The 19,751-nt window shown below is 36.4% G+C and overlaps 1 protein-coding gene across 6 annotated transcripts in view; it reads left to right on the top strand.

Annotated features, from left to right (window-relative positions):
* Positions 1 to 5: 5 nt before the first annotated feature.
* Positions 6 to 19,751, top strand: part of ZGRF1 (zinc finger GRF-type containing 1) — an 83,868-nt gene continuing 64,122 nt past the window's right edge. For 3 of the 6 annotated variants that reach the window (XM_027062771.2, XM_027062787.2, XM_027062792.2), the window contains exons 1-5: positions 37 to 425; positions 6,469 to 6,558; positions 8,204 to 8,284; positions 17,097 to 17,156; positions 19,376 to 19,561. In XM_027062771.2, the coding sequence (XP_026918572.1) occupies positions 6,538 to 6,558; positions 8,204 to 8,284; positions 17,097 to 17,156; positions 19,376 to 19,561 (348 nt within the window). In that variant the 5' untranslated portion in view covers positions 37 to 425; positions 6,469 to 6,537. Of the gene's footprint in view, positions 426 to 6,468; positions 6,559 to 8,203; positions 8,285 to 17,096; positions 17,157 to 19,375; positions 19,562 to 19,751 lie in introns of all 6 variants that reach the window. The other 3 variants (XR_008296187.1, XR_008296188.1, XM_027062777.2) reach the window with 3 other exon arrangements.

Consider the following 19,751-nt stretch of genomic DNA (forward strand, 5'->3'; position numbering starts at 1 on the left):
CGCAGGGGGCGGGGCGTCGGAGTACGCGGCTGGCCTAGGCTCTCAGCGAAAAGTTTGGCGGTTTGAAAATGCTGCTTCTCGTGGGCGGGCCAAGTATTGGGTCCTGATTTGTTCCGGTCGCGGGCTAATGACGTCACAGTTTTTCGCGGGAGAAATTCGAAAGTGGATTTTATACAATGGACCGGTGAAGTGAACTGTTTTCCCGGGATTGAGGGTGGATAGCAAGGGGATTTTGAGCGAGAGGCAGCGTCACTGATTTAGGGCAAAGAGTTAAAAGAATCTGTTCCGCCAGAAGCGGACTGGTCCGGGTGCCGTGCGGACCACGTTTGGGTAGTGATTGTCGCAACTTGCTCCGAATCCCTGTAAAATTGCTGCCTCCTCTTCGCCGCGTTTCCAAGCCTCTGCTCTGCAGTTCCCGCATACGTGTAAGGACCAGGGAGGGTTTTTCTGTTTGTTTTTAGGACTGACAAAGGGTCAAGTCTCATTGCCACTTGGTTAACACAGGATCATGGTAATTACTATCTTGGTAAATGAAGTGTGGGCTTCTTTTGGTTACTTGGACTGACTGGTTTCTTAAACAGGATATTGGGTTCGAGACTCAAACTTTTGAATCAACCATTTAGGGATTCTAAAGGTCCTGCTTGTTCCAGAATAAAAGACCAAAAAAATCTTGTGGTACTTAAAAGGAAGTGGTACTCATTGAGAACACTGTATTTTATATATGAATGTACAAAGCAGTGTAAGGATGTATGAGTATGTATGTGTGTGGTGGGTGTGTTTGTATGTGTCTGGTTATATAATCATCACACCATCTGAGGGCTCCATACCACTTTAAAAGTTTTCCACATTAAACTTTGACCCTTTAGTGGATCAACACTTGATGTGGTTAGATGAAGACTTTAAGGAAAATTTTTTTTCTTTTCAAAGTTTTATGTAAATTATAGTTAATTAACATACAGTGCAATTTTGGTTTGAGGAGTAGAACTCCGTGATTCATCTCTTGCATACAACACCCAGGGCTCTTCACAAATGCCCTCCTTGGTACCCATCATGCATCTACTGTCTCCCGCCTTCCTCCCTCCATCAACCCTCAGTTTGTTTTTTATCCTTAAGAGTCTCTTATGGTTTGTTTCCCTTTTTTCCCCCCATCCTGTAAGTCTCTGACTGACTTATGTGGCTTAACGTAATATACTCTAGCTTCATCCACATCGTTGCAAATGGAAAGATTTCATTCTTTTTGATCGCTGAGTAATATTATATTGTGTGTACATGTATATATGTGTAGATACAACACATCTTCTTTATCCATTCATCAGTTGCTGGACATTTGGGCTTTTCCCATAGTTTGGCTATTGTTGATGTTGCTATAAACATTGGGATGCATGTACCTCTGAATCTGTACTTTTTTTATCCTTTGGGCAAATACTAGTGCATTTGCTGGACTATAGGGTAGTTGTATTTTTAACTTTTTGAGGAACCTCCATTATGTTTTCCAGAGTGGCTGCACCAGTTTGCATTTCTACCAACAACTCAAGAGGGTTCCCCTTTCTCCACATCCTGGTCAACACCTGTTGTTTCTTGTGTTGTTTACTTTAGCCATTCTGACAGGTGTGAGGTGGTATCTTATTGTGGTTTTGATTTGTATTTCCCTTATGCTGAGTGATGTTGAGCATCTTTTCATGTGTCTTGTTTGCCATCTGAATGTCTTCTTTGGAAAAATGTCTATTCGTGCCTTCTGCCCATTTCTTAACTGGATTGTTTATTTTTGGGGTGTTGAGTTTGATAAGTTTGTTATAGATTTTGGATAGTAACCCTTTATCAGATATGCCACTTGCAAATATCTTCTTCCATTCCGTAGGCTGCCTTTTAGTTTTGCTGATTGTTTTCTTCCCTGTGCAGAAGCTTTTTATCTAAATAAAGTCCCAATACTTCATGTTTGCTTTTGTTTCCCTTGCCTTCCACAATGTCTCTAGTAAGAAGTTACTCTGGCCAGGGTCAAAGAGGTTGCTGCTTGTTCTCTTCTAGGATTTCGATGGTTTCCTACCTCACATTTAGTTCTTTCATGCATTGAAATTTATTATTTGTTTGTTTATTTATTTATTTTAAGAGAGACAAACATGGCATGAGCTGAGGAGGGGCAGAGGGAGCTAGAGAATCCCAAACAGGCTCTGTGCTGCCAGTGCAGATCCTGATATGGGGCTTGATCTCACAAATTGTGAAATCATGACCAAAACCAAGAGTTGGACACTTAACTGACTGAGCTACCCAGGCACCCCCGTTTTGAATTTATTTTTGTGTATGGTGTAAAAAAGTGGTCTGGTTTCATTCTTCTCCATATTGCTGTCTGGTTTTCTCAACACCATTTGTGGAAGAGACTGTCTTTTTTCCATTGGATATTCTTCCCTGCTCTGTCAAAGATTAATGGACCGTATAATTATGGGTTTATTTCTGGGTTCTTTATTCTGTTCTGTTGATCTATGTGTCTGTTTTTGTGCCAGTACCATACTGTCTCTATGACTAAAGCTTTGTAATATAGCTTGAAATCCAGAATCAGGATGCCTCCAATTTTGTTTTTCTTTTTCAGGATTGCTTTGGCTATTTGGGGTCTTTTGTGGTGCCATACAGATTTTAAGATTGTTCTAGCTGTGTTAAGAATGCTGGTGTTACTTTGATAGTGATTACATTGAATATGTAGATTCCTTTTGGTACTATAGACATTTTAACAATGTTTTTTCTTCCACTCCATGAGCATGGAAAGCTTTTCCATTTCTTTGTGTCCTCCTCAATTTCTTCCATAAGTGTTCTATAGTCTTCAAGAGTATAGGTCTTTTACCTCTTTATTTACCTAGGTTTATTCCTAGGTATCTAATCGTTTTGGTGCAATTACAAATGGGATAGATTGCTTGATTTCTTTTTCTGCTGCTTCGTATTGGTGTATAGAAATGCAACAGATTTCTGCATGTTGATTTCATATCCTGAGACTTTGCTGAATTCATGTATTCTGGTAATTTTTTTGGTGGTGTCTTTCCGGTTTTCTACATAGAGTATCATGTCATCTGCAAATATTAAAGTTTGACTTCTTCCGTGCTGATTTGGATGCCTGTTGTTTTCTTTTTGTTGTGTGATTGCTGAGGCTGACTTCTAGTACTATTTAAATAGTAATGGTGAGACTGGAAATCTGTCTTATTCCTTCCTGACTATAAGGAAAAGCTCTCAGTTTTTCCCCATTGAGGATGATATTAGCTATGTGTCTTTCATATATGGCTTTTATGATGTTGAGGTATGTTCCCTCTATACCTACTTTGTTGAGGGTTTTTATCAAGAATGGATGCTGTATTTTGTCAAATGCTTTTCCTACATCTTTTGACAAGATCATATAGTTCTTATCGTTTTATTAATGTGTATCATGTTGATCGATTTGTGAAGACTGAATCACCCTTGCAGCCCAGGAATAAATCCCACTTGACCATGGTGAATAATTCTTTTAATATACTGTTGGATTTGATTTGCTGATGTCTTGTTGAGAATTTTTGCATCCGTGTTCATCATTGATATTGGCCTGTAATTTTTCTTTTTAGTGAGGTCTTTGTCTGGTTGGAATCAAGGTAATGCTGGTCTTGTAAAATCAGTCTGGGAGCTTTCCTTCCAATTCTATTTTTTGGAACAGTTTGAGAAGAATAGTTACTAGCTCTTCTTTTAAAAAAAAAAAATTTATATATTTTGCGATGGAGAGCAAGTGTGTGCACCTGTGTGAGAGGGAGGAGCAGAGAGAGAGGGTGAGAGAGAATCCCAAGTAGCCTCCTCACTGTCAGTAGGAACCTGATGTAGGGCCCGAACTCACGAACCATGACCTGAATCAAAATCAAGAGTCAGGTGCTTAACCGAATGAGCCACCCAGGCACTCCAGGCCTCTTTAAATATTTTTGAATACAGTTAGCCTTTTTTTTTTAAGCTAGTCTTTTTTTTTTTTTTATTATCTAATTTACACTTCTGAGAGCATGGATCTTTACAATTCCTTTTAAATTGTAAATCCCGCAAGTAGTATCTCAGATTTAGGAAAACAATGGGGATTTATCTTGCAATTCCTAAATAGAATATAAGTAATCCTGTATTAGTAAATACCGGTTTCCTAATCTGTATGTTGTGGTGATAATATCTAAACCAGTGCTCTAGATCATGCCTTCAGGATTCTGAGACTGGCAAATATTATATATAATTTTTATATGATATAAATTATCTAGTCTACTTCCTGCCTGATATAGTAGGCACTCAATAAATAGTTATATGTCATATTTGTGAGTATGAGTGCCAGAGTTTACACTACTTAGTTTTTAAAATTTCGTATTTTTTTAAGTAAACTTTATGCCCACCATGGGCTTGAACTCAACTGGAGATCAAGAGGTGCATGCTCTAGGGGCTGAGTCAGGCAGGGGCCCCTAAACTACTTAGTTTTGAATTTTGAATCTGCCATTTATTTTGTGATCTTGGGCAAATTATTTACTGATATATACTTTCGTTTCCTTTTTTTGTAAAATAATGTGAAAATTGAAATCTATACAGTAAGGTGGTGAGCATTTAAAGCATGTTAGATGTCTAGCACATAATTGCACTGAATAAATGATAGCTGTTATTAAAGCAATCTCATATCAATAACTGCCACATGCCAAGCACTGTGCCTACACCATGTAGTCTCATACATATGTAGAATGTCCAACACATTCAGTGGCTGGGAGCAAGTTGCTCTAAAACAGTAGTGAAAGATGTGTTTCTCTGGACATCTGTTATCTTCTTGGCATTCATTAGGGATTTAGCAATTCCTGTGGGTTTGAGGGGAGGGGTGTAGGATATGGGAGTTTTTATCTCTGAAAGGCAGTGCCTCCATAGGCCTGTGTCCCGTCCTGTGAACTATGTCCTGGGGCAAGTATTCATACCTCGTTTGCCTAATCCCTTATCCCTCCTATCTCCATTCAGCAGCCAGAGCAATCTTTGTAAAACCCAAATCAGATTATGTAATCTTATTCTTAAAACCCTACCCTTCCCGCTGCCTTTATGCAAAGTTCAAACAACTCGGCATAGCATAGAAGGCCCTCTGACTCCTATTATTTCTCGGTTTTTTTCAGTCTTCTCTCTCACTATTCCCTATCTTGACTCCTTAATTGTACCGAGTTCCTTGATCATGCCTTGCTGTGTCTTTTCACAGGTCCTTGTATATATTGATTTCATTTTGGAAATACATTCCTGGCATCTTTTGGTTATGGTTATTTCAACTTGCAGCTTAGACATTATGTTCTTCGGGAAGCCTTATTTGATGCCCTAGACCCAGTTAAGTGCCCCTCCTGTGCTTATTTCTGTCATGGTTTATTGTAAGTACTGTTTTTCACCCTGCTACACTGAAATTTCCTTGATTAAGAATAGTATTTTGTTCATTTTAGTACCTAGTTTAGCACATTGTCTGGCAAGTACTAAGGGAAATAATATATGTAATTTATAAATGATACGTATGTGGTATATTTTATATGTATGAAAGGGGATTTGAATCTAGAATCGCAAATTATACTTCTATTGAATCATCCTGGGTGGTTTAGCCGTGTGTTCTCAAAATTGAGCATATATCACTATCACTTGTAGGGCATGTTAAAACGAAGTACTGGGCCTGAACTTAGACTCTCTGATTGAACAGGTCAGGGGTGGGACCCAAGACCTTGAATTTCTAACTAGTTCCCAGGTGATGTTGTCTTGTTAGTCCAGGGTTCATACCTTTGGAACCAGTGCTTTAGAAATTTTTTTTTCATTGGCATCTCTGTTTACTTCTTCAATTCCCCATCAGTAATTTTAGATTTCTAAATTTGCCCACAGTAACAATTTTATCCAGTAGCATAGGATACCTACAGTACTCATTCCAATATCATTGCAGTGATATTGCAAAGATTATTCCTTGCAGAGGAAATTTGTATATTCTTGGATGCTAGGATATGTTGACTTTAAGATGTAAAAGGAAAAATTCAAAACGCAAGGGGGCCATCTTGTGGTGCCTATAGCAATTTAGAAAATGGAAAATTGAAGCTCTTTCCACAAGGATCCCATATGTTGTGGGATCATTTTCAGATACATGTTATGGCACCTAGAAAAAGCTTTCCACGCTAATTATTTTATATAATATATATATTATTGTTATATAATATATATTAATAACATGTTATTTTATGTATTTTATAATATACATTATCTTACATATTTTACTTAGTTTACTCTTTTAGTTTTTCTTGGCAAATTCTTTTTCCACAGGGTAGGATCACTCTTTTATTGTGTACTTAGTATCAGATAATTTGATTATACCTATGTTTCCCTTGGTGATTCTAGGAGACTTAGAACTCTCAGATTTCTCTCTTCTGTCGAGTTTGTGGGAAACAATTGTGTTTGATATTTATTCTTTTCATCAAGGTTGAATGTTCTTTGTTTTCATTTTAGGTGATACAAATAATTAAATAACCACAGTTATTTTCTGGACCTGACTCGTTTATAACTTCGGAAGAAATAATGGAAAGCCAGGAATTTATTGTGAGTCTTACCAGTTTTCACTACTTCCTTTTTTCTTTTTTTAAAATCCTCTTTATTTTATTATTATTATTATTTTTTAATATTTTATTTTCAAGTAATCTCTACACCCACTGTGGGGCACTAACTTACAACCTTGAGATCAAGAATTGCACGCTCCATCCATTGAGCCAGCCAGGTGCCCCACTATTTCCTTTTTCTTACTTCCTTTCACATTTCACAAATGTCTTGCTAGGGTTGATAGATTTAACAAACAACCTCAGAACCTAAAAGCAAGACACTTAGTTAAATTTAAGTATCAGATAAACAGTGAATAATTTTTTTGGTATAAATATGTATATTTCAAATATTGCCTGATGTTTTACCTGGCAACCCTATCTCTTGCCTACTATTCAGGTTTGTTATACAAAGTCCTTTGGAACAAACTCTTTGTAAGCTCTTTGTTAGGACCAGGAAATAATTTCTTTTGAAGAATTGGCATGCCTCTTCTATCTAGATTAGTGATTCTTAAAACTGTTTGGTCTTAGGATCCTTTTATGCTGTAAACAATTATTGGAGACCCAAGAGAATTTTTGATTATGGGGCTTATGTCTATTGATGTCTTTCATATGATAAATTGTAACAAATTTAAAAAATATTTATTAATTCATTAAAAATAAGCCATTACATCGGACATAAATTATTTTTTTAAATGGAAATAGCTATATTTTCCAAAACAACAACAGAAGAAAAACACATAGAAAAAAGTGGCATTGCTTTACTTTTTTTTGCAAATCCTCCGAGCAATTGACTTAATAAAAGTCCGCTAGATTCTCAGATCTGCCTCTGCATTAGTCTGAAATTGAATCTTACAACATTGCGTATACATAACCCTGGGAAACTCCATTCTGCATGCCTGAAGAAATGAGAGAAAAGGCAAATAACATCACGAAAATATGACCTCATAGACCTATGACCTCATAGACCCCTGAAAAGGTCTTGGGGACTTATAGGAGTCTCTGGACTACATTTTGAGCACAGATCATGACTTCTGTATAACTCAACAAATATTTTCCTTCCCACAGATGACTGAGAAGCTCAAAATTATCATTGTTATTATTTTTTTGAACGAGAGAAAGAGAGTGTATAAGTGTGCGTGCAAGCAGGAGAGAGGGGTAGAGGTGGGGAAAATCCTAAGCAGGTTCCACACTCAGCACAGAGCCCAATATGGGGCTCAGTCCCACAACCTTGGCATCATTACCTGAGCTGAAATCAAGCGTCGGATGCTTAAGTGACTAAGCCACCCTGGTGCCCCTCAAAATTGTTGATGTCCAGTTAACTTTTCAGTTTCCTCTTTAGATTTTATCTTGTTTCTTTCCTGCCTTGACTTCTACTACCAAGTTTCTTTTTTTTAAATTGATGTTTGTTGTTATTTATTATTATTATTGTTTTCTCATGTAAGCTCAGGGCCCAGTGTGGGCCTTGAACTCACAGTTATGTACTGTGCCAACTGAATCAACCAGACAACCTCATGTTTTGTTGTTATTATTATATGTTTTGTTTCGATAAAAGATGTCTAAATATTTTTTGTGGGTAGGAAGTGTATAAAGATATATAACATTTAATACATGTAAAAAGAAACCATTTCTTTTGTACTTTTGGAAATAAGGTACTATATACTCATCAAAAAATGAAGAAGTCAAAAGTGTGGCGAGATGGAACTCTGAAGATCACTCACTTGGGAAACAAAGTAAGTACAAAGCAGTTGACTACAAAATTCAAGAGCTAGATTCTTGCCTTTTGATTGAGTATTAAAAAAGACTCTATAGATGATAGAATGTTAAATTTGTCCATAAACTGAAACAATATGAAAACAGAAGTGATCAGATGATTATAGTGATTAATTTGTGCATTATAAAAGTTCAGTAAATATTATTGAATTTGTTTTGATTTTCAAAAGTTGAATTAGGTTTTCTATAAAATGATTTAGGAATTTTGGCATATTTTTTTTCTTTGCAGGCATGAGTTTAATGATAAAAAAATATTAAAATATATTTCTAACATGGTAATAGAGGGAAATGGTATGTACAGAGTTGACACACCATTGTAGAAAAGTTGCTGATTTCTAAAATTATGTACAGAGTACTCTTTATTTTCATGTTTTCTTTCAGTCAGTTACTTTGATTGTGATATGTACCTATCAGTCTTGAGAGAATTATTTGCTAGGGTGATCTTTTACTTTACTAGATATGGTAATCCTTCTATGGGTTTCTTTTCTCACCCCCAAAGATCTCCATCTGCCAAATTGTAATATTCTTTAACCAGTTCTCATGACCTTATGCAACACTGTTGGCTCCTCCATTCTTCTTCCTGATACCTCTTCATTTGACTTTTGTGACACCACACTTTCCTGATGTTGCTTACTGACGTCTAAGTATTTTCTGTAGGCTCATTCTCTTCTCAAACTTTAAATTTTTCCTTAGGACTCAGTCTTACATGTACTTATAAAGAAATACATAAAGGTATATAAATCTTTCTTACTCTCTCTTTTATCCCTGTGTGTGTGTGTGTGTGTGTGTGTGTGTGTGTGTATACACACATGTAGAGAGAGAGAGGGAGAAAAGAGATTTATTCTAAGGAATTGGATCATGTGATTGTGGAAGCTGACAAGTCCCAAGATCCATAGTTGGTAAGATGGGAGACCCAAGAAAGCCAATAGTGTAGTTTCAATATAAATGTTGGAATGCTTGAGACTCAGGAAGAGCCAGTATTTCAGTTTGAGTCAAAAGGCAGGAGAGCACTCATAACTCAGCTGAGAGACAATCAGGCAGGAGGAGTTTTTTCTTACTCAAGCTTTTTATTCTCTTCGGTCCTTCCTCTGATCAGATGAGGCCCACCCAATTAGGGAGAGCAATCTGCTCTATTTGTTTATTTTTTTATTGAGGTATAATTGACATTTAACATTATGTTAGTTTCAGGTGTACAGTGTAGTGATTTGATATTCATATACATTGCAAAATGATCACAGTAAGTGTAGGGTACCATCTGTCACCATATATAGTTAACAAAATTTTTTTTCTTTTATTTTTTGTGATGAGTACTTTTAAGATTTACTTTTAGCAACTTTTAAATATGCAGTATGGTGGTATTAATTATGGTCACTGTGCTGTACATTATTTATTTTTATAGTTAGAATTTTGTGTCTTTTGACGTCTTCATCCATTTTGTCCCTTCATTCCCCTTCCCAGATGGATTAAAAAAACATTTTTTTTTAATGTTTATTTATTTTTGTGAGAGACAGAGTGCAAGCAGGGGAGGGCCAGAGAGAGGGAGACACAGAATCTGAAGCAGTCTCTAGGCTCTGAGCTGTCAGCACAGAGCCTGATGTGGGGCTCAGACCCACAAACCACGAGATTATGACCCAAGCCGAAGTAGGATGCTCAGCCAACTGAGCCACCCAGGTGCCCCCCAGATGGATTTTTAAAAAAACTTATATTGTCAACTGCTTACTAGGTGCCAGGCATGCTTTAAATGTGTCAACTTACTGGGGCGCCTGGGTGGCGCAGTCGGTTAAGCGTCCGACTTCAGCCAGGTCACGATCTCGTGGTCTGTGAGTTCGAGCCCCGCGTCAGGCTCTGGGCTGATGGCTCAGAGCCTGGAGCTTGTTTCCGACTCTGTGTCTCCCTCTCTCTCTGCCCCTCCCCCGTTCATGCTCTGTCTCTCTCTGTCCCAAAAATAAATAAACGTTGAAAAAAAAATTTTTTAAATGTGTCAACTTACTTAGTCTATGTAACTCCACTATTAGGTACTATTTTTATCTTTATTTTACTGAGGATGAAACTGAAGCACAGAAAGGTGAAGTAACTTGTCCACAGATCTCACAGTTAGAAAATGGAGAAGTCATATGTGACCCTAGGCTTTTTGGCTCCAGAGCCCATATCCTAACCATTCTGCTGTCTCTGTTAATACTACAAATTAAAAACAAAAAACAAAAAACCCTCCAACACATTTGAGTTGACAATACATAAAGTTAGAAGTCATACTTCTCAGTTAGCAGTTAAAGATCTCCATATTCTGTCCTTATTCTACATATCTATCATTGTGAAATTACCAGAGAAGCTTTTCAATGTAGAAAGGCTACTTGTTATTATTTTTAAATTAGCAATTAGTTAAAACAAAATTAAAAGAAAAAAATCGTTTTGCTTTAAGCCTTCAAGTTCAACTTATACTTCCTATTAACTTTAACGTTCAGTGGGTTTAATGTTCAGTCAAGTTAAGTTGAACAAACTGGATACTTTTAATCATCAGTCTAGTAACAAACATAAAATTTTTTTTAAACATAAAATTTTAAATATTTTAAATTTATAAATTTATTTTCTTTTTTCTTTTTCTTTTTTTTTTTTTTTTAAGATTTTGTTTTTAAGTAATCTATACCCAACATGGGGCTCAAACCCACAACCCTTAGATCAAAAGTGAAATACTCCTCCTACTGAACAAGCCAGGTGTCCGGTTTTTTTTTCTTTCTTTTTTTTTTCCCCCAAAGTAATATCTACATCCAATGTGGGGCTCAAACTCATGATCCCAAGATCAAGAGTTGCATGCTGGGGCACATAGGTGGCTCAGTCGGTTGAGTGTCTGACTCTTGATTTCAGCTCAGGTCATGATCCCAGGGTTGTGGGATCAAGCCCTCCCTTGGGCTCCACATTCAGTGCAGAGCCTGCTTGGGATGCTCCCTCTCCCTGCCTCTGTGCCTCTCCCCCACTCAAGCTCTTTCCATCTCTCAAGTACAAAAAAAAGAAAAAGAAAAAAAGAGTTGCATGTCATACCAATTGAGCCAGCCAGGTGCCTCTGATTTTCTTTCTTTAGCATTTTAGTTGTCCTAACAAATAAAAACCTCCCAATTGCCAAAATCCTTCTATTATATCTAGTAAATTAAACATAAACATAGTTATTCTTAAGGCTTTGTAAGTATTCTAATACTGTTTATAAACTTAGTAAAATTAAGTTACCCACCTCTTTCACTTAAAAAGTCACATATCTGGGGCTCAGTTGAGTATCTAACTGTTGATTTCAGATCAGGTCATGATCCCAGGGTTGTAGGATCAAATCCCATGTTGGGTTCTGTGCTGAGCATGGAGCCTGCTTAAGATTCTCTTTCTCTCTCCCTCTGTTCTTCTCCCCTGCTTGCATTCTCTCCTGCTTGCATTGATCCAGCCAGGTGACTCTGATTTTCTTTCTTTCTTTCTCTCTCTCTCCCCTTTCCTTCCTCTCTAAGAGTTACAAAAAAATAAAGGCCACATATCCAAAATGAATTTTTCAGTTACACATTTGGGATCATAAATGTATAATCTGTCTTTGTAAATTTAAACATTACAAGTACTTTTTAAAGTAAAAAATAATTTTTGAATGTTAAAATAGCACAGATACTTCAAAATCATGGGTTGCATAATTACTAAAACCTATTCATGATCTTAATTCAAAAGCATTGATATTTTGGGGGTGATTTACTGCCTTATCACTATCCAGTTCTAAATGTTTCAGGAGTTAAAAAGTCCTTTTCCATAGTTAAAAAAAAATTTTTTTTTAGGGGCACCTGGCTGGCTCATTCCATAGAGCAGGTGACTCTTGGTCTCAGGGTTGTGAATTGTGAGTTTGAGCCCATTGGGTGTAGAGATTACTTAAAAATAAAGAAACAAATAAATAAACTTTAGATAAAAATGTTACTGCCCAAGTAAATTGAAGGTATGTCAGTGAACACAAGTTACTAATTAGATTCTAGGCTGGGACTTGAGACCTAGGGTTATAGATAATCACTGTACCCTTACCAGCATCATAAAGGGATATGTTGAGCCTTGTGTTTAGTGGGAGTAACAACAGGATGTCTAAGTCCATGCCCTTTAGAGAGTGTTGGTCTCAGAGTTGATATCTTAGGTTTAAGTCATGGCATTATCTAATTCTTTTATTATTTTTTAATTTTTACTTACTATTAAAAATTTTTTTTCAATGTTTATTTTTGAAAGAGAGAGAAAGAGAGACACAGCGTGGTGGGGGAGGGGCAGAGAGACAGGGAGACACAGAATCCAAAGCAGGCTCCAGGCTCTGAGCTGTCAGTACAGAGCCCGATGAGGGGCTCGAACTCATGAACCTTGAGATCATGACCTGAGCTAAAGTCAGACATTCAACTGACTGAGCCACCCAGGCATCCCTATTTTTTAAAATTTAAGTCAAAGTTAGTTAACATATAATGTAATAATTTCAAGAATAGAGTTTAGTGATTCATCACTTACATATAACACCTAGTGCTCCTCCCAACCAGTGCCCTCCATAATTCCCATCACCCATTTAGCCCATCCTTGCTCCTAACACCTTACCAGCAACCCTCAGTTCGTTCTCTGTATTTAGAGTCTCTTATGGTTTGTCTCCCTCTCTGCTTTTATCTTATTTTTGCTTCCCTTCCCCTATGTTCATCTGTTTTGTTTGTTAAATTCCACATATGAGTGAAATCATATATTTGTCTTTCTCTGACTGACTTATTTCACTTAGCATAATGCATTCTAGTTCCAAAGGGCAAGATTTCATTCTTTTTGATTGCCGAGTAATATTCCATCGTATATGTATATCACATCTTCTTTATCCACTTGTCAGTTGATGGACATTTGGGCTCTTTCCATACTTTGACTATTGTTTATATTGCTGCAGTAAACATTGGGGTGCACGTGCCCCTTCGAATCAGCACTCCTGTATCCTTTGGATAAATACCTAATAGTGCAATTGCTGGATTGTAGAATAGTTCTATTTTTAATTTTTTGAGGAACCGCCACATTGTTTTCCAGAATGGTTGCACCAGTTTGCAATTACCTAATTCTTTTAATCTGAATAGATGAATGTCTATGCCTGCCCTCATTCATATTTTTAAATAATTTGTCTTAAACTAATTAATCCATTCACTGTTTGAGCTGTTCTTTCTCTCTCTATATGTATACACATATTTAATAGTTTTCCTATTTGGTTGGGCCAAGTCTGCAAAGTCTTATAGATTTTGTCTTATATTAAAAGGACATCTGGGGCCCCTGGGTGGCTCAGTTGGTTAAGCATCTGGCTTCGGCTCAGGTCATGATCTCGCAGTTTGTGAGCTCGAGCTCTGCATCGGGCTCTGTACCGACAGTTCGGGGTCTGGAGCCTGCTTTGCGTTCTGTCTCCCTCTCTCTCTGCCCCTTCCTTGCTCTCTCTCTTTCTTTCTCTCTCAAAAGTAAATAAACGTTAAAAAAAAAGGCATCTGATTAGATTCTGCATATCCTTCATGTCTTCTGTTACAAAATCATAATATTAGGTCACACTAGTAGTGTTATCCAACTTTATCTGCACGTATAGCATATATTTATTGAATGTCTATTTTATGCCTCTCATTGGTAAGTTACAGGAAGACAAGATAAATTCAAGTTAGTCCTAGGGATTTTCTGTGATGCAAGAAAGTTAGTAGATCCTAAATTACAGCCTTGTTCTCAAATCCAAACCACTGCTTGCACCATTTCTTTTACTAGTATTACCTTTTCCCTACCTATCCAAATTCTTACTGTCATAGTTACTCATCTTCCATTAATTGAGTCATCATTCAATAAACATATGTTGCTGGTAGGCAGTGGGAGAAGTTAAATAAGACATATGGAGGCAATGTGGAAGACCAGTTAATGTCAAACAACCTTAGTTTGAATCCTGGTTCTTCACTTACTAGATGTGTAATCTTGGCAAGTTATTTAGCCTCTCAAGGGCTATAGTTTAAGTTGTCTTGACGATTAAATAAGAAAAATAAGAAAAATGTATAAATCTCTTATCAGAGTACCTGGCACACTGTAAGAATGCAATAAATGGTAACTGTTATTATAGTTTTGCCTTCAAGGAGCTTTTACCTGAGAACATAAGATTATAATATGTAAAGAGATATGCTTAGGGTTCTATGAGATTACAAAGGAGAGACATCAAAGTCTGACTCTGGTTCAGAGAAGTCTTTCCAGATGAAGCATAGTTTTTGAGGATTTGTTTTGTTTTGTAAACAGAATTGATAGCTTGGAGGGACGGAAGCTAAAGATGGTATAACTGTAACAACGTGGAGGTATGGAAGTGTATTAAACATTTGGGGAACTATAAGCAATTAAATATGCCTGGAATGAAGGACTCATATTGGACAGTTGTAGAATATAGCTAAAGAGTCAGTCAGGAGTCATATAATGAAGGACTTTTTCTTCTCTGCTTCAGGAGCCAGTGAAGAATTAGGAGTCGAAGAGTGACATAATCATGTTTCTATTTTAGAAAGATCACTTTGGCAGCAATATGTATCATAACTTCTGAGCTGTGTAGGATGAAGTTAGGAAGAGTGTAGTCTAAAGAATAATGTAGACAAAAAGTGATGGGGGTCTGGCCAACCAGGCATTAGCAATGACAGTGGAGAGAAAGGATGATTAGGGAGAAATTATGAAAATATTATAGAATCTTAAGGTCTTGGATGTGAAAGGTGAGAATTCACAATGACTTTCAGGTTTTTGTATTGTTTTTATGGTACTGAAATAGGATATCTCAAAAAGAAAAAAAGCAAGTTTAGGAGGAAAAATTAAGATTTTGAGTTCCATTGTTTTGAATTTACTGAATTTTTTCTGTCCTAGGAACATTTAAGTAATTGTCTCTAGAGACCTGGAACTCAGGAAAGTTCTGGGCCACTGATATAGATATGTTAGGAGTATGTAAACTTAGATATTTGAAATTCCTGGAGTGAATACATTATTCATTTAGCAGATATTTTTTAAGAACCTGTTATGAGTTACACACTATTCTAGGGGATGCAGAGAGAGCAAAACACATAAATCCCTGACTTCATGGAAATAGCATGGAGGAAAGAGACCAATAAACTAAATGAATACGTATGGCTAGTGAGTTAGGCAAACAACAAGGAGTAGGGTGAGCAAGGGTGAGAATGGAGATAAAGGGGATTATGTAAGCCTTATTGGTCGTTGTAGGAACTTTTGTTCTTATTTTTTGGGAGCTGTGGAGACATTGGAAGGATTTGAACAGAAGCATGACATGATCTGGTTTGTGTGGATGATATCGCCAAAGGATGGAGTAGAGAATGTAAAGAATAGAGGGGAAAAGATAGGGCCTTTGTAAACACCAGTCTTTTAAAGAGTTGTGTTGAGATAACATTCACAAACTTTTCAATTCACCCATTTAAAGTATTCAGTTTAATGGTTCTTTGTATATTCACAGAATTTTGCTGACCATTGCTACAGTATAATTTTAGAACATTTGTCACCCCTAAAAGAAATCCCATACCTATTAATGGTCACTACTCAGTATCCACCTCCCAACCCTAAGCAACCACTAATCTACTTACTGTCTTAATAGATTTGCCTATTCTGGACTTTTCACGTGTATGGAATTGTATAATATGTGTTCTTTCATTGAATGACTACTTTCATTTAGCATGTTTTCAAGGTTCATCTATGTTGAAGCATGTGTCAGTACTTTATTCCTTTTTATTGTTCAGTAATAGTCTATTGTGTAGATATGTCACATTTTATTTATCCATTCTTCAATTGGTATACATATGAGTCATTTCCACTTTTTTGGCTGTTGTGTGTGTTATGTGTAATGTTGGTATGAACATTTGTGTGCAATATTTGTGAAGTTGTGAAGATCTATGTTTTCATTTCTCTGTATATATATCTAGGAGTGGAATTGCCGGATCACGTGGCATCTCATGTTTAACCTTTTAAGCAACTGCCAAACTATTTTCCAAAGTGATGGAAACAGTAATATTTAAGGGACTAGTGGAGAAACTGGTATAAAAAATGTCTAGAGATAACGAGGAGAAAGCCAGAAAGTTATAACCACCTTAGTTTCCTTTTTCTCCTTCAAATTTTATTCCTTATACCTCATAAACAAGTATCCGTCCCAATGCTGATGACTTATTTCAAGCACTGATCATCTCCCTGGTGCTCTGTGCCACACCATTACCATAATCTCTTTACTCATTTTGCCTTCTGTTTTGCCCTCTAATACATTCCAGTTCTGTTTTCTTTCCAGTTCCATCCCAGATCCTTCTGGTAGAGATTAAGTTTGTGAATTCCTTACGTGTATACCTTTGCTCTCTTGCACAGACTGAATAGTTGCTTAGGAAACATTTGAGATAGATGCACTTTTTTTCCTTGTTTTTGTTTTTTGGTTTTTTTTTACTTTTTAAAAAATGTTTGTTTGAGAGAGAGAGAGAGTGAGTGTGCTCAAATTGGGGAGGGCAGAGAGAGACGGGGACAGAGGATCTGAAGCAGGCTCTGCACTGACGGCAGCAAGCCCAATGTGGGCTTTATCTCATGAACCATGAGATCATGGCCTGAGCTGAAGTCACACTTAACTCACTGAGCCACCCAGGTACGCTGAAATACACTTTCTAGTCCAAAACAAAGTGGGTAATTCTTTCATTATATGATTACTTATGCAACAACTTTTGATTTGCTATTTATTGAAGATGTTTAAGAAAAGCAATATTATATTGTTTAACATTTGTTTTAATACAGGCAATTTTATATGATGACAAAGGAGAATGTTTGGAGAGTATATTTCTTAAGTGCCTTGAGGTATTTTAATGTTTCTATCTTATTTTTAAGTTATCTAAATCTCTATATTTAAGTTAAAAACATCTCTTTTTTTCCTTTATGAATATTGTCAAATACTGTTAGTGTTACTATTAGTGTTACTATAGTATTAATTATAGTTAGTACTTATTGAACATTTATTATTAGCCACACTCTGTGCTAAAAACTTTTAGATATTGTTTCATTTAATCTTTCCACAACCCTGTGATTTTTATAGATTAGGAGTGCAGTACAGAAAAGTTAAGTAACTTGCTCATGTTCATAGAGTTACAGTGGTAGGGCTGGGATTTGAACCCAGGAAGTGACCCTATATCCTAACTCTATTACATGATCTTGATAGGCTGAGAACTACAGTGGGAAATATTTTGTGAAATTATTCCTATTTATAATATTTTCTCAATTATTCTCTGTTTTTCCCTTTTGGAGGGAAAAAAAGGGAACTAAAGGCAATTTCAGTGTAAAGAATAAGGCTATTAAAGTAGGTCATTCTGGGTTCATGTCCCACTTTCAAATGCTTCCTAGCTAACCTCTCTTTGTGTCTAACTTCTCTACTGTTTATAAAATATAGACAATAGACAGATTTCATTGTGTTGGTCTAAAAATTAGAAATAATGTATGTGAAGTGCTTAGCAGTTTAGTATGGTGATTCTAAAAGTGTTAAAATGCATATTCTTGTTATCATTGTGTTGATTTTGACCATGGTGTTAAATCTTTTAAAATTTTTAAAGAAAAAAATTTTTAATGTTTATTTATTTTTGAGACAGAGAGACAGGGCATGAACAGGGGAGGGGCAGAGAGAGAGGGAGACACAGAATCTGAAACAGGCTCCAGGCTCTGAGCTGTCAGCACAGAACCCGATGCGGGACTCGAACCCACGAACCGTGAGATCATGACCTGAGCCAGAGTCGGGTGCTTAACCGACTGAGCCACCCAGGCGCCCCATAAATCTTCTAAAATTTTATGTGACATTAATAGTGGTTGTGGTATCTTTATATTTATCATAAAGAGGAAAAGCACTATCTCCGTAGATGCTTAATTGGGCCTAACTACTGTTATTTCATTTTAAATCATTTACTAATGAGTAAGGACTAAGCACATTGTGTGAGATAATACACAGATTTTGTGTATTACCAGGGGTTAATAATCTTATTTTTATGCTACAGAGATGGTGGCAGGTGCTATGTTTTTTGGGTTTTTTTTTATTAAAAAATTTTTTTTGTTTTTAATGTTTATTTTTTGAGAGAGAGATTGACAGAGTGTGAGCAGGGGAGGGGCAGAGAGAGAGAAGAAGACGTAGAATCTGAAGCAGGCTCCAGGCTCTGAGCTGTCAGCACAGAGCCTGATGTGGGGCTCGAACCCACAAACCGTGAGATCATGACCTGAGCTGAAGTCAGACACTCAACCGACTGAGCCACCCAGGCGCCCCTGTTTTGTTTTTTAGAAGTATTTTGTTTATGGGGTGTCTGGGTGGCTCAGTCAGCTAAACATCCAGCCTCAGCTCAGGTCATGATCTTATGGTTTGTGAGTTCGAGCCCATGTCGGGCTGTGTGCTGACAGAGCCTGGAGCCTGCTTCGGATTCTGTGTCTCCCTCTCTCTCTGCCCTTCCCCCACTCACACTCTGTCTCTCTGTCTCTCAAAAATAAACATCTTAAAAAATATATTTTGTTTATTCAAGTAATTAAAATGCATTTTTGGATTATGATTATTTCAGCAATTTCAGTTAATAATTTATAATATTTCAGTTAATAATTTATAATAATATTTAATTTGTAATAATTATGAGCATATAATTCATCTGAATTTATAAGGATAAATATATAATTGCTATTTAATAGCTCTAATTTAAAAAATTACGTTTAGTTCCTGATGAACTCCTTGAAAGAGGGCATACTTGTGCTGCTTGTCATTGTACATCCTGCATGCAACAAAGGGTCTCATATGTGTATTATTGGATACATAAATTGGTGACAATTTTTTTGCTGTATTGTTCCTTTTTGTGCTTCTTAACTAGTACATAATAATAAATAAAGACTTAGTTATCGATTCATACATTTAACAATTATTTATCGAATACCTATTGTGTCTTGCTAGTAGTGTTAGTGACCTACTGGAACACAGAATCCAATAATTAGATATATGTGATTTTGAATTTATGTTTTAGAACTTATTGGTTCTTTAAAATGTATTGTTTAAAATTTAGGTGAAGCCTGGAGATGACTTAGAAGGTGACCGATACTTAATCACAGTTGAGGAGGTTAAAGTTGCTGGAAGCATAGCTATTAAACAGGATGTCAGTAAAGAAGCACCAGAGTTAAGTCCAAGGACATTTCTATCCTCTGGCCGATCCCTTGGATGTCAGCCTGCTGGTTTAAAAAGGAAGTTTACTGTAAGTTTATCTGTTGAAAATAATAAGTCAATATATATTTATAATATTGTTCCAAGAAGTAGTGAATTTGAAGCTGTTGTACTCTGTATCATTAAAATGGTACTTCATAATATATGTTTAGGTAGGGAAATAAACCCTAATTAGAAAAATCTTAATACAAATGAGCATTTACATTTTAATTTAGCAGATT

The sequence above is a fragment of the Acinonyx jubatus genome, chromosome B1 (assembly GCF_027475565.1).
Source record: "Acinonyx jubatus isolate Ajub_Pintada_27869175 chromosome B1, VMU_Ajub_asm_v1.0, whole genome shotgun sequence".
In the NCBI taxonomy this organism is placed as follows: Eukaryota; Metazoa; Chordata; class Mammalia; order Carnivora; family Felidae; genus Acinonyx; species Acinonyx jubatus.